Source organism: Daphnia pulex, chromosome 3, assembly GCF_021134715.1.
Source record: "Daphnia pulex isolate KAP4 chromosome 3, ASM2113471v1".
Classification (NCBI taxonomy): domain Eukaryota; kingdom Metazoa; phylum Arthropoda; class Branchiopoda; order Diplostraca; family Daphniidae; genus Daphnia; species Daphnia pulex.
In genome coordinates this window covers 594,156-607,215 of record NC_060019.1, presented here as the reverse complement: position 1 = coordinate 607,215, position 13,060 = coordinate 594,156, and the positions used below count along the sequence as shown (strand labels likewise).

The following is a 13,060-nucleotide window of genomic DNA, read 5'->3' as shown; positions in this document are numbered from 1 at the left end:
GGAACAAAAGAAATTTCCGGTTGAATTAGCTGGGGGGATATTCTCACGATAATGGTGAGGTCACAACACACGAACACAGCAGCGTACAATAGACCAAATTGGTCGGGAACAATATATCCCCAAGTTCAGGGAACCATGAAAGAATTTATCGGGCCCTTCTAACCATAACAACGTTACTTCCGAATTTGCAATTTGGCGATGGAAGCTCAAGTACTTAAAGAAAGATAATAATAAAAAAAACCTTCCCCGGCAGTATATAATGCAATAAAGGAAAGTTGAAAGCATGGCCAAACCAGATCAATAGAGGAAAGAGTTAAGTGTGCACTCTCGTCGAGAAAACGGTATTAAAGCGATTTTCCCTCGCAAATTGAAAGAAAAGGGTTTTCTTGGTCGTCCGCCAATAAATCTCATGGCGGCCAACAACGCCATCTAGCGCTGAAAAATAGAATTAGATTCAACTGACCTATGTGGGCGATGCGGACCACCTCCGAGTGGGAGGAATCGAGGACATTGACGTCATTGATGCTGATGAGGATATCGCCCACCTGCAGTCCCGATAATTCGGCCGGCGTTCCAGGCTCAATGGCAGACACGACGACCGGTCTCGAGCCGTGAATCCTGAATCCAAATTCGCCCGATTCTCTCTTGACCAAGACGATGTCGTCACACTCTACCGAAGTGGAGGAAAACAAAACAAATGGAAAACAAAAACTGTTAGATGAATTCATTACTTTGAAATGATGCAGTGAATGGAAGGGTAAATGACCAAACTACAAAAACCTACAACACGTGACAAGAGTTAAGACAGATGAGCGGGAAAATCGTGGGAAAAAAAGTGGAGTTATTGGTTTCAAGATGGCGACCATCATCAATAAATAAAATAAATAAAGAGATAAAGGCAATCCAGATGAAGATGATGATTCAAGTGATGTAGTGCATTGATATCCACGGCACAGTTGGTTTTTTATGTTTGACCAGTGTCGTGTTACGTACCGCCTGGACGTCCAACGTCCGCGAGTCTGCGCAGTGCCAGACTCTCGCGGCACCAAATCATCAACATCAATTGGTAAATATCCTCTAAAGAGTTCCTGACACTCAAGTCTTTGGACGACGAATCTATGTGGGCAATGGCCAGCGGACAACAACAACAACCACGCCAATCAACGAACAAAACACACAAACAAAAAGAAATTAAATACACGAAATTAAAATGTAGAGCACATTTGCATGTGTTTTTTAGTTAACTGGAAAAATAAATCGATGGAAGCCTTTTCGCTGTTGAAAATTCCCAGGATAAAAAATTCATACAAACACAAAAAGATAAAAACATTTCAACAATAAATTGTTTTTTAAAAAGGTGACAAGTGTTAGTCTACTTGAGGAATTTTTTTAATGTTTGTGCTTGTGCTCTGGAAAAGTTTTGAAAAAATTCCGGAATTCCGGATGAGTGAAAACAGCGGTGAAAATTATTTTCTTGGCTTTAAATGAGTATTAATTGAAAAATTTCTTAAGCAAAAATAAAAAGAATCTGTCAACTTTCTATTCAAAAAGTTGATGGATGACGTCAGAAAAGTTTGTCAAAATTGTTTTAAAAAATACCGAATGTGCTGGTGGCGAGCCGTCTGAACATTTCCACGCTGGACTTGCGGTGGACCATGCGGTGCGTGATGGATGTGTATTTGCGCCGGAAGTCTTTTTCAGAAGCCGTCGACGAGTCGTCGGTTTCTGTAACATTGTTTTGAGCCCAAACGTCTGTCAGTTGTTTTTCCAACGTTAAAGAAGAAGATCAAGCGAGAGATATAGATAATGAGTCTCTGCTAAGACTCGGATGAAATGGAGGGCTAACAGACAGGACACTCCTCCCTCCCTCCAACCCATCAATGATGACAGTCGTCAGAAAAGATCAATCACCTTGTAACGGCGTCTGCGGTTGGGAACGGCGCCAGACGTGCAGCTCTTCCGTCTCGCCAATGTAGGCCCAAGCACCGGCCCGGTAACTTGCATTGTAAATACCTTTTCGACGGAAATATAAACTTTGATCATTTTAAATTTTTACAAATCATTTGGAAAAAGTTTTACCGGCGTCTTCGTCGTCCAAAGGCGTTCCGTCGACGCTCAATTTTGATCCGAGAGAGTCCCAACTGGCCTCGACCGATCTGATCAAGTGATTCAAGTTCCTGCGTGTGTTGGGGCGAAAAGGAATCTTTTGAAAGACGATTGAAATGCCGCACGACTTTAATTACCGTCTGGCTGGTCGGTTGAAACGCTCACGCTCTTCCGATTTGGCGCGGACAGTCAGCTGACGCTTGGGCGGCAATTGCGTCTCCGGATACCACATGTCGATGGTCGAAACGGCCCGGTGCGGCAGCACCTCATTCCGGTCGCCAGTCCCAACTTCCAGCGAGAGACCCGACACGCTGAAATTGCTGGTGGCAGGTAGAGTGCAGCTTTTCGTCCTTTTGCCGCGGCCGGAATCGCGCTTCCGCTTGGTCGTTTCCAGGTTCTCGCCGTTGGTCGAGTCCGAAGGACCTCCGATGGATGAACTTATCTTGGTGCTGGGAGATGGTAGACCCCAGTCGGGGGCCAGAGTGGCTGGTGAGTCGGCAAATCCTTCCGGCGGAGGTGGTACGCCGCCATTGCCGGATAATTCGGCCGTTGTCTCTGAAACAAACACGTTGTCGCTTCCGGGACTGGCGGATCGGATGGAATCGCAGTTTTGTTGCGGCGTCGAAGTTGGCGCCATTAAATTCCAGCTGGTTCCGACCATATCGGCCATGTTATCCGGATCGTGGAACGATCCTTCGCTCGGATGCTGCAGAGTGAAATAGTTGCTTCGAGCTTCGATCGCTTCCGCAGTGGCCAGCGACGGAGTCACGACATCCCAATCGGCCAAACGGAATCCTTCGTGCATGGCCGGACTGCGCACCATTCCGGGTGTAGTGACTTCCGACATGATTTGAGAGTCGCGCTTCCGCACGACGCTTCCGTCGGCCATGGAAAACGAATTATTGGGAGTCAGTGGGTCGCGATGGCGCGTGTTTTTCTTGTGTTTGGACGACGGTCGTTTATTAGAGTCGGTGCTGGTTCCGTGTGCGGATTCACCGGCAGCGGTGGCGGAGGTGTTTTTATTGGAGCGACGCTTCCGGGTGCAACGATCTCCAGCCTCTTCATTGTCTTGTTCCGAATCGGTCGAGCTAAGTTGATTGGCGGTGGTCGACTGTTGTTGCGTGAAATGTTTCCGCCTGCCAGTGGTGGTGGCGCCGGAAGTGGATCTGGCCGGCGTGGATGGCGAAGCCGAATTGGAAAACATGCTAGAGCCGGGAGGAAATTGCAATTTCATTGTCTCCTTCAAAGTTTTCCTATCGGCAGCCGTTGCCATGGCGACCGCACTTGAATGAGTAGACGCTGCTGCTGCTTCCGGATGAGCGGGCGATGGAGCAATTGGGGGAACCGACAACAATTCCGAATCGAGCGCCGCCTGGAATGGTTTGACTGAATCCATTTCGAGTGGCGGGGCGGGACTGAGCGAGGCGCAAGGTGTCGCTTCCAGGCTGTAGCTGCCGGAAGTGGAACTCTCCACCCGGCAAATCTCTTGTCCTTCATTGTTGGAATCGGGTGACGTCAGCAGCGGCGGCTGTATAGGGACGGGAGCCTCCGCCCCGTCGTCGTCGTCGTCGCGCAGGACGTCCTGAGGCGGAGGAGACTCGTAGGGCAGATCCTGGACGCCGGAATGATCCATCCTCAGAGTGCTGTTGTGCGAAGTGTCGCTCTCGCGGTAACTCCTCTCGCTGGCCCCACGCTCCATGGCCGTGTTGTAGACTTCGGTCAATCCGGCCGTCGTCAGGTGATCCGACAGGGCCGTCAGAAAGGCGTCGGAATTAGTGTCAGTCGAATCCAATCCGGCCGGTTTGCTTCCGCTGTTATTAACATCCGCCTGCAGGGGACTGTTGAGTTCGCTGGGCGGAGGGCTGAGCGGCTCAGAGCTGGCCGACGTTTCATGCTCCGTCAGCCGACGTCCGGAAGAGTCGGAATCGACGGATGTAATAGTCTCCGACATGCTTTTCGAGCCGTTCTTCAAGTGACGCAATAAAACGCGCTGACTCATTTGCTGGTTGGGACTCGGCGGATCAATATCCGGAGCGATGGCTGCGGTGGCAAGTGGAGGAGCTGATGACGTCACGATTTGATCCTCTTCTTCATCCGCCGAGGGAAGTTGAGACGAGTTGAGGGATGAGCAGGCGAAACTGGGTGGCGCCGGAATCAATTCCTGAGCGTCCTGAGATCCCGGCCAGGGTGGAAACTGGACCATGATTTCCTTCTCCGTCTCGGATAGTTCGGCGGATGGGGGATCGGTGGGAGCTGGCGGTCGCCTGGGAGGCGGAGTGGGCGGATGGGGTGGATCTAAATCTGAATCGCAGGTGACGACAAAGGAGGTGCTGCCTTTGTCATCCGAGCTGGTGGTCCCACCACCACCTCCGCTCTGCCGGGCGGATGAATGCGGCTGGAGGACTGTGACTTGCGAAGTGCTGCCAAACTCGTCGCTATAGTTGCCGGCCGTATCCGGACACGAAGCGTTCGAGTCGAACGATTTCTGGGCCTGCAGCAGTTTGCCTTCTTCCGCCGGATGGGGAGGAGGCCCATCGTGCGGATGAGGCTCAGAATCAGACCAGACAACATCTTCCACGTCGGTGAAGCCCAACGAGCGGTTCATGTCTGGCTTGGCCGGAAGCGAGGAAGCAAAGCGATCGTCGTCGTTGAGACTGCCATCATCGCTGGATCCGCTTCCGCTCAAGTAGCGGGTCGGGTCGTGAACCAGAACGCGACCGGCCACAATTTCTTCTTCGACGGGCGAGCGCTCGTCCTGCACGTTCACCTCCACATAGCCGGAAGCGAAACGCCGGGCCCGTTTCTTATCCAGCAGGATCGTTCCTTCCGACAGGGCCTTCAACAGCTGCCGACGTCTGTTGGAGCGTCGCTGTTTGCTGGGCGATCCGCCGCCGCGCTCAGGTGACGAGATTTTCTTATAGTCGCCAATCTCTTCCGGCTGAGATTGACTCAGCTCGTCCGGCATACGCTTGAGCGACTGGAATTCCGCCTCCGTCTTGATGGCGGCGGCCTCTCCTTCCGCTTCTGCGTCCTGATTGACGGCCGATGAGCTCCGCGTGAGCCGTTTCGTTTGTTTACGCGGTTCAAAATTGGTTTGAACTTGACGTGTGACGGTGCTGGCGGCCCCCGGAATTGACACTTGCTGTCAAAAGAAAAGAAAAAAGAAATTAAGGATAGAAGCTGCGCTGGATAGATAAGGGGGTTTGTATCGATCCGTTACCGATCCGGCGCCGCTGTAGCAACTGGGATAGGAGAGTGACGTTGTCGAATTATAATAACCTTCCGTTTGCGTTGCCTGGCTCCGCATCGACGCCTGGCGCAATCTCTCTATAATGCAAACGAAGAAAGCACACGCACACGTCAGTCATCATTATATTCCGGAAGAAGAAAACATGGCGATTGATAAAAATAAAAATACCTAAAAGGATGGCTCTGGCTAGGACGGGTGAAAATGCCGCCGTCTGGTGCGGATGTCGCTTGGATTCGAGAAAGGGCTCAGGAGTTTTACGACCATCAAGGAGCCTCTCCTGGCTCTTGGAAGCATTAGCCGGAACGGCCGAAGTATAAATCTCCGAGCAAGGGGATGAAGCGTCGAAGCTGACGTGTTTCGACATGGATCCTGTCGATCGCCTGTCGTCCAAAAGGGCCTCGCTGGACATGACCTGGCGTCGGTAGAGAGCCGCAGACAATTCCGGAGTGTTGGGCTGCGTGTAGGCCAGCCGCCCACCGTAGCGGAACGGATGATTCGATCCCGAATTCTCACTGTCGTGCGGTACATCACTGGTCGTTCGACTGGAACAAAACAAACAAGACAAAAATTGAAAAAATAAAAAACCCGGGAAATTCAAACTGGGAAAACTTACTGAACGGGCAAAGTGCTGATCTTCCAGTCGGGATCCGAATGTCTAGGAGCGTAACTGTTAACGATCTGTACACACACAGGGAAATAAATAAACGTTGATTAAAAGAGCCCCTCCTGGAAACTGGGGAGGTTTTGAAATGGTAAAGAAACTGACGCAAGGCGTAGTTGAGGTCTGCATGGAGAATCGCCGGGGGTCAGTTGTGCAGAACGATTGAGGCCGGTTGCGAAACAAGGAGGGCTGATTGGATCCATCGTCGCGTAGGGGAACCTGTGTGTGTGCATGACAAGGTTTTCCAAGAGACCAAACAGGCATTAGCTCCTTAAACATCACATCTTTCAAACTCACTTTGAGATATACAACTGGCCTTGAGGATTACATAGCTCCCACCTACTCTCGCTTTGTGTTTAACTGTTTATAGGATATCTTAGGAGCGACTACGGGCTTAGATATTCACGAGAAGAAGTTGACTGGAACTTTTATTCCTCCCACTCGCTTTGAAAAGAGATTGCAGTTGTGTCTAAAAGTTTGTGTCGGATTGATCTGTGGAGCAGCGCAGCTCCTATAGACTAGCCCCAGACACACATAATGGGGAGGGGGGTGAATACATGAGAGGATATAAATGTACTTTTCGTGTCTTCCGCCTTCTCCTCTTGGCTTGATCAATATTGGGTATAGCCAGCTTCTTCTTCCTTCTCCATTGTCACACAGACGGGCAATAGTTTTGTCCCGTTTCGTCTGTTGACAACACACATCTCCCGATAGGAAACAAAAGAATAAGTCGTTCCAAATAGTTAATGGGAAATGGGTGGTCTATCTGTTTCATCGTTTGGGTGGGTCCTCCTACCCAGGCTGTTGCGTGAATAGCGTGAATAGCACAAAAGGAGAACTGGCAGTCACGCCCACAAGTTTCTGGCAATGGCCACTAGGATGATGATTACAATTTAGCATAAATTTCACTCATATCAGAGACTCCCGCGTGTGCCATTGTTGGTCTTGATAATAAATACTTTGGTTAATTGGGTTTTGAGGGTCAGTGCTGGATGGGCTTACCGGATCAATTCCGGCTCGAAAAGCCACTCCCTTGGCCGAGAGACACACACAGAGCGATCCAGCAGAAAAGTCGAACTGATTTGATTTGACACACTTCTTTAAGTTTTCCTATATAACGAACCTCCTGGGCACGTGGTGAAAGATCAACAAACCGAAACGTCAATATACAACCACCGCAGAGAAGAAAATAAAGGCCGCCGGTTTTGAAAGTCTTCCTTCTTCCAAACATGTATCCGCCCAGATAAGAAAATGATTGCCATTTTCATTTCCCCCCTTCCTCACAGTTGCGCCAACTGGATGAAAAAGAGCCAACAGACGCGGGGCGAATTGAATACAAAAAGAAACGAAACGCCGGAGCCCGGGACTGATGAAATCATAGATGAGCTTCTCTCTCAGCAGTCTTTGATGTAACCCTATATGAGTATAACTTTCCATCTAATGAATCCTTTTAAAAAGAGCAATTTTCCCTTTTTTCACGCACTGCAAGTTGCATAATCTAATTACATTCACGCTCGAAATTTGAATGGATATCTCTCTCTAGCTTGTTGGCCCAGTGAAAGATCCATCTCTTATGTGTTTGGGCGACGATAAACAGAAAAACGAAAGTGCTGCCGATAATTGGCGAGTAGTAATTAACGGGGCGGGTGGGTGGATTTAATTTCATTTGTGTATACCGTGAAGGGCTGGAGGGCCGGTAGAGTGACGCTGCGGTTGGTGTTGGCCACGGGTTTGTTGCAGCCGTTGTACAGGTTCTCCTCGCTGGCCCGCCGGACGCACAAAGCCGAAAAGAAAGACGAACGCGATTTCTTCTTCTTGGCACCGTGATCCTGTGAAAATAGATACATAAATAAAATAAAATGTTAACAAAAACAAGTTCAATCAAAAACCCCCCAGTAAAAGAATGCACTTAATAAAGTTGTTCGGCAGCTCAGCTCGGCTATTTATGAGAATGCTCTTCCGACTCCCATTCACATAAATCACACACACAGATATATGTATTATAAGAATGTCTGTGTGTGTGTGTGTCTACCCCTTTTAGTAGTGTAACTGGTGATGTTGGCTCCAGAGAGGTCTTTGTGTACATATCGATCCTACATCTTCTTCTCCCACCCGTTCATCATCTTAATAGAAAATGGTGGGGGTCAACCACAATTTCTATCTTGTATTTCCCCCCCCCCTTTTGTTTTATTACATCACCAGAACTCTCGAAGGCTTTATCGACATGCGCCAAATGGTAATAATATGTTACCCGTGTTAATCTAACAGAAGGGGGGAAAAAAAAGATGAGCAAGTCATCCGGATGATCGATGGCCCTTTTTTGGTTTCTTATCCATCCTGGAATCTCTTCCTCCCTTTTCACACTGAATATTTATGATGATGAGAAATTCTTATTTGTTTCTTTGATGTGTACATCCCTCCCGGCCTGCGGACGAATTTGACGACAGAGAATGTCTGTGGACAATATCTGCAAAAAGAGGAGCTAGCATGTGAAAGGAATATCCAAAAAGCTGTGCCAGTATAGGATACCGGACCACTGGAGACTCTACGAGACAGAGGGGGATCTGTATGCTCCTGCTGTATTGATTTTTCCTCTTCTCTCAGATCTCTCAGTGAGAGCAAACAAAAAAGGAAAGAAGAAAAAAGGACAGCCAGGGACACACACCAAGATGGCTGCCCTTACATCTAATCATAATATGTAAAAAAAAAAAAAGATCCTGTAAGGATTTTTAAAAAAAAGATCCTGTAAGGATTTTTAAAGATCCTGCAGGATTTTTTTTAAAATTATTTGGGGCTGATCAAAGTTGAGTGAATTTCTACCAGTGTTACTATACCTTGCGACTCGTTAGGCATCCGAAAAATCCTTTGGCTCTTTGGCGCACGTGGGACGAGCGATCCAGCACGTCCGTTTCTTTCTTGTTGATGCAATATTGCTCGCGAATGTCTTCGCGCGAGTAGAGGGCCGTCTCGTATTGTTGCTGCTGAGATGTAGTGGGTGGAGTCTCGGCTTTGCTTCCGCCGCCGGAAGCGCCGCGTTGATTTTTCGTCGTGCGACCCATTCGATCGCCAACGCCTCCGCTGTTGGTCGCCTTAGTCGATCCTACGTCCACCTGAAAATACACACACGTCAAAATGGTCACCAAATCGATTATTTCCCCCCTGGGCTAATTATACGTCAAAATGGGGAGGTGGGCGTGGTGTTTCACTACTAATAATAGAAAAGGGGGGAGTAGGATCGGTCGGTTTGATCCGGTATAAGTGCATTTGACAAGTAATTGGGAACGTCCATCATCTCTTCTTTTCAGTTTAGACGACTGCTGCTGCTGCTGCTTGATCATTTGCTAGATTTCAAATCTGTATGGCAGGACTGCGACTGACCTGAATGGAAACGTCACTCCGGTTGTTGCCTCGGTTGCCTCTGCTGCCCGGCTGCTGCTGCTGGGCGCCAGCTGATGCCGACTGATGATGTGACGGTGGTCCAACGCCGAAATCTCTCGGCAATCCTCTTAACACACCTAATAAATAAATAAATAAATAAATAAAAATTTGACACATGTGTAACCATTGGTTAGAAAAACAAGATTTGACCAATTTTCTTAAATTGAATATCCTCGGGGGGTTTAAGCGCGCGCGCGCCATTATTTGAATAATCGATTGGACAATATCATCGTGTCAAAAAAAAAGGAGGATGTTTTAGCCGCAAAGTAAACAAGATTCCCTCCTTTTTTTTACTCCCCTCAGGTCCGCATACATCAGGGGGGGAGGGCGTCCATTGGGGAATCTAGGCGGATACAGGATATATACACAATATAATAACAAGGGCCCTGGCATTTCTTAGATACGAGGAAATGCAGCCTCCGGGCTGTATCTACCTCACTGGCAATCCTGTATAAATATATACGATGCTAATAAGCCTTTTGACAGCCAGCCTCTTTTCTCTCTCACGGACCTTGGCTCTCTGCTCCTCAGCGCCCAGCAGCAGCCCTTTGTGACAATGTCAACAAACGCATCGACCCTAAATCTTGTTTAGCAAACTGGCTGGATATGACATTCGATTAGAGGCTAGATATAATATTACTACATTAGGGTTCATTACGAGTCAGGCTAGACCTCAGCGCGCTCCGAAATTGCCTGTAAATCGCATCATCCAAATGATACCCCCGACCACGTTTTTTGATCTTGGGCGGGGGGTATATTTTCTCCTGGCCTGTGATCATAATAATTCTCTATCAAATAGAGAAGACGAGAGGATCAGATTGGATTTCAGAGCTATCTATATGCAAATGATGTATACACCCACCTAAAATACACGTAACACGAATTTAGAACACTTTTTGAAAAAAGGAATTCAAATTTTCGCGCCATGTCGAAACACAATTAAACATTCCAATCCGGATAAGATACGACCTAATAACAAAAGAATAAAAAATAAAAAAAGAAGTTGGGTGCTGGTTTGATCGATTGTTTGTCTGCCATAGTTATACGGACAGGATTTTTTTTTCACAGGAGCCTTTACGGAATCTTGGGACAGATTGTTTCGCTGCGCCATGAAAAAGAGAAAAAATTTCTTTTTATTTCCGTCTGCTGGATGACGACATCGTCGCCAACATCCAGATCAAATTTCTTTTACATTTTTATTCTTTTATCATTACTGCCCTCCCACCGTGAGACAACCGCATCTTGTCTGCTGCCCTGCTACTACACCGACGGCACATCCAGCACTTCCGGGCATTTTTCCCAACCCCTCGCATTGACCATTCCTTTAGGGCGAGAAACGAAAGATGCGTGATTACTACGTTTTCACCATTCCAGCGCAGAAAAATCTAACCTAAACTCGATACACATTCAAATAGTGTCTTGTACATTCGCTTCACTGGGCGCAGCAGCAGCAGAGTCTCAGCCCTCTCTAAATATAAACTCTCCTTTTATCTTTCGAGCTGGGAGAATAGTTTTGAACGATGGTGTGTGCTGTGGGTATATATCTGGTGCACCCACAAAAGCCAGCTAGAGGGGACCGCCGTTCCTATTTATCTACGTGTTTGTAGGCTTTTAGAAGTTGACACAAGGCCGCTATTTATAAAAGAGCGGTGGCAGGCCTATTCAACTCCAAATTTCTCTTGCGGAGAATCATTGGCAAGTTGCAACTATTTCCTATCGTTTTCAAAACAATTGGTGGGAAGGCGAAGCTTTGTTCTTTCTCTGGTAGAAGCTCATCGATAGTCTGATGAGCCCAGCAGCAGCAGCAGCTCCTTGTCGGTAGACGAGAGTCGATGGTGCGTGACATCAAAGAGAATCTGAAGAGCCGGGCAGAGATTTGATGACTGCCGTGAGATATCTAGCTCTCTAGCACACACATAGTCACACACACAAGCCTCCGGGGTGGAGGGACCCTATTCCGTCTTCCAGTTATCTATCGCGTGCTTCAAACCGAAATAATAATAATTTCCGCACGCTATTTCTATATGAAAGAATGGCGTGAGGCAACAAATCAACGAGCTACAAATTGGATGTGTGTGTGTACCTTTTAGGTTAAAAAATGGCGGAGCTAGAGAGAAGGGAGAAGGGGTGCCGGAGCAATTGACAAGTCAAAACAAACACAAGCAGGCGGCGGCGGTGGAAGATGTCAGGCGCAATCGGTTAAGAGTTAAAACACCGCGACACGAAATTCGCCTTCGGTGCTGGCGGTTAGTGAACGACTGACGTCTGTCTCGACCTCACGGCCGTTTTCCAACCTGGCAACACAAGAACCCGTCTCTATTTTAACCCCCCAACACCACCACCCGTTTTTCTGCGTCCTCCCATCTTTTGTCTATTTATACACGCGGATGGTGAAAAACAACCAAACACGGAAGGAAATCAGAAAAAAAGAACAAGATGTGTGTCTGTGTGTGTGTGTGTGGGGGAGGAGCGAGCAAACATCTGTTGCCCGGCTTCTTTTTTCTACTCCGGGTGTTTGAGCTAAATTACTGCACATGTGTGTACAACTATCTATACCCGATAATTGTCCAGGAATAACTGAAATTAGCGTAATTCGATATAATAGGAGAGATGAGAGACGACGTGATAAATCAAAAAGAAAATGATGTGTGAAAGAATAAGAATCAAAATAATAATAAAAAGAAAAAAGTAGGAGGAACCTGGCGGTGCGTGATGCTGTTGAATGATGGCGTTTCCGACTCCGGCGCTCGTGTCCGAGTCTCTCGAGTAAGCTCTTATATTGATCGCCATCTTTTTTGGGGGGCTCCTTGTTTTTTTTTTTTTTTTTTTCACTGATGCTTCGATCCTCCTTGCTGCTCCTGGATTGGGCTAGTGCTGCCTTCCACACGAGTGAATTGATAGGTTAATGATGGATAGACTGTATAGCAGAGAGGCCTATGTAGTATAACGGCGAATGCTGACACACAATCGTTTGAGGGGCTCAAACCTACAGGAGCGAAAGAAAACATGGGAGTCATTTAATTCTTAATGGATATAAAGCCGACAACAATTTTATACCTCTTCGTCCATGGCTCCTCTTCCCCCTCCTGTGTGTCTAGACGAAAAAATTTCAAGAGAAAATCAATAAACGGTGGGCAAAACAAAACAAATCAACACATAAAAAAATGCTAGAGATCTTATTTCTTTTTCTTTATAACCAATAATCAATGATTGATTTAAAAAAGAAAAGCCGGCGTGCAATTAACAAAAGATATCTCTGCAGCAGAAGATATATATTTCCCGGCGTCGGGTGACTGCTGGGCCGCATTTGACGTCTGTAGCGTCTTGTACACTCCAATTATTTACAAGACCCACACACACACATCCAGCCAACCATTTATATCTTCTTCTTTTTTCCTCCTTTCCCTCCTTGCTGTGTGGGGGTACATAACGACCGGGATGGATTCTTCAGAGTCTCTGTGTATAATACAGTTGGTCTCAGACTACTATAGCACGACTGTCCATATAAATATCCGGAATGCTGCAGCACACACAAGTTGATAAGCCAGTCCGTTACGCTGTACACAGCAAACAGAGATGAGATGGGAGCCCCCATAAAGGTCAGA

The 13,060-nt window shown here is 47.5% G+C and overlaps 1 protein-coding gene across 9 annotated transcripts in view; it reads right to left on the bottom strand.

Moving 5' to 3' along the window:
* Positions 1–13,060, bottom strand: part of LOC124190773 — a 29,081-nt gene that overhangs the window by 2,646 nt on the left and 13,375 nt on the right. For 5 of the 9 annotated variants that reach the window (XM_046583633.1, XM_046583626.1, XM_046583631.1 and 2 more), the window contains 15 exons: positions 12,513–12,549; positions 12,155–12,441; positions 9,396–9,532; positions 8,852–9,127; positions 7,694–7,846; positions 6,123–6,236; positions 5,970–6,034; positions 5,525–5,898; positions 5,327–5,433; positions 2,244–5,248; positions 2,080–2,177; positions 1,912–2,013; positions 1,600–1,752; positions 994–1,116; positions 464–670 (listed from right to left, as the gene is read on the bottom strand). In XM_046583633.1, coding sequence (XP_046439589.1) covers positions 464–670; positions 994–1,116; positions 1,600–1,752; positions 1,912–2,013; positions 2,080–2,177; positions 2,244–5,248; positions 5,327–5,433; positions 5,525–5,898; positions 5,970–6,034; positions 6,123–6,236; positions 7,694–7,846; positions 8,852–9,127; positions 9,396–9,532; positions 12,155–12,245 — 5,005 coding nt within the window. In that variant the 5' untranslated portion in view covers positions 12,246–12,441; positions 12,513–12,549. Of the gene's footprint in view, positions 1–463; positions 671–993; positions 1,117–1,599; positions 1,753–1,911; positions 2,014–2,079; positions 2,178–2,243; positions 5,249–5,326; positions 5,434–5,524; positions 5,899–5,969; positions 6,035–6,122; positions 6,237–7,693; positions 7,847–8,851; positions 9,128–9,395; positions 9,533–11,538; positions 11,774–12,154; positions 12,442–12,512; positions 12,550–12,767; positions 12,770–13,060 lie in introns of those variants that run through there. The other 4 variants (XM_046583629.1, XM_046583632.1, XM_046583635.1 and 1 more) reach the window with 4 other exon arrangements.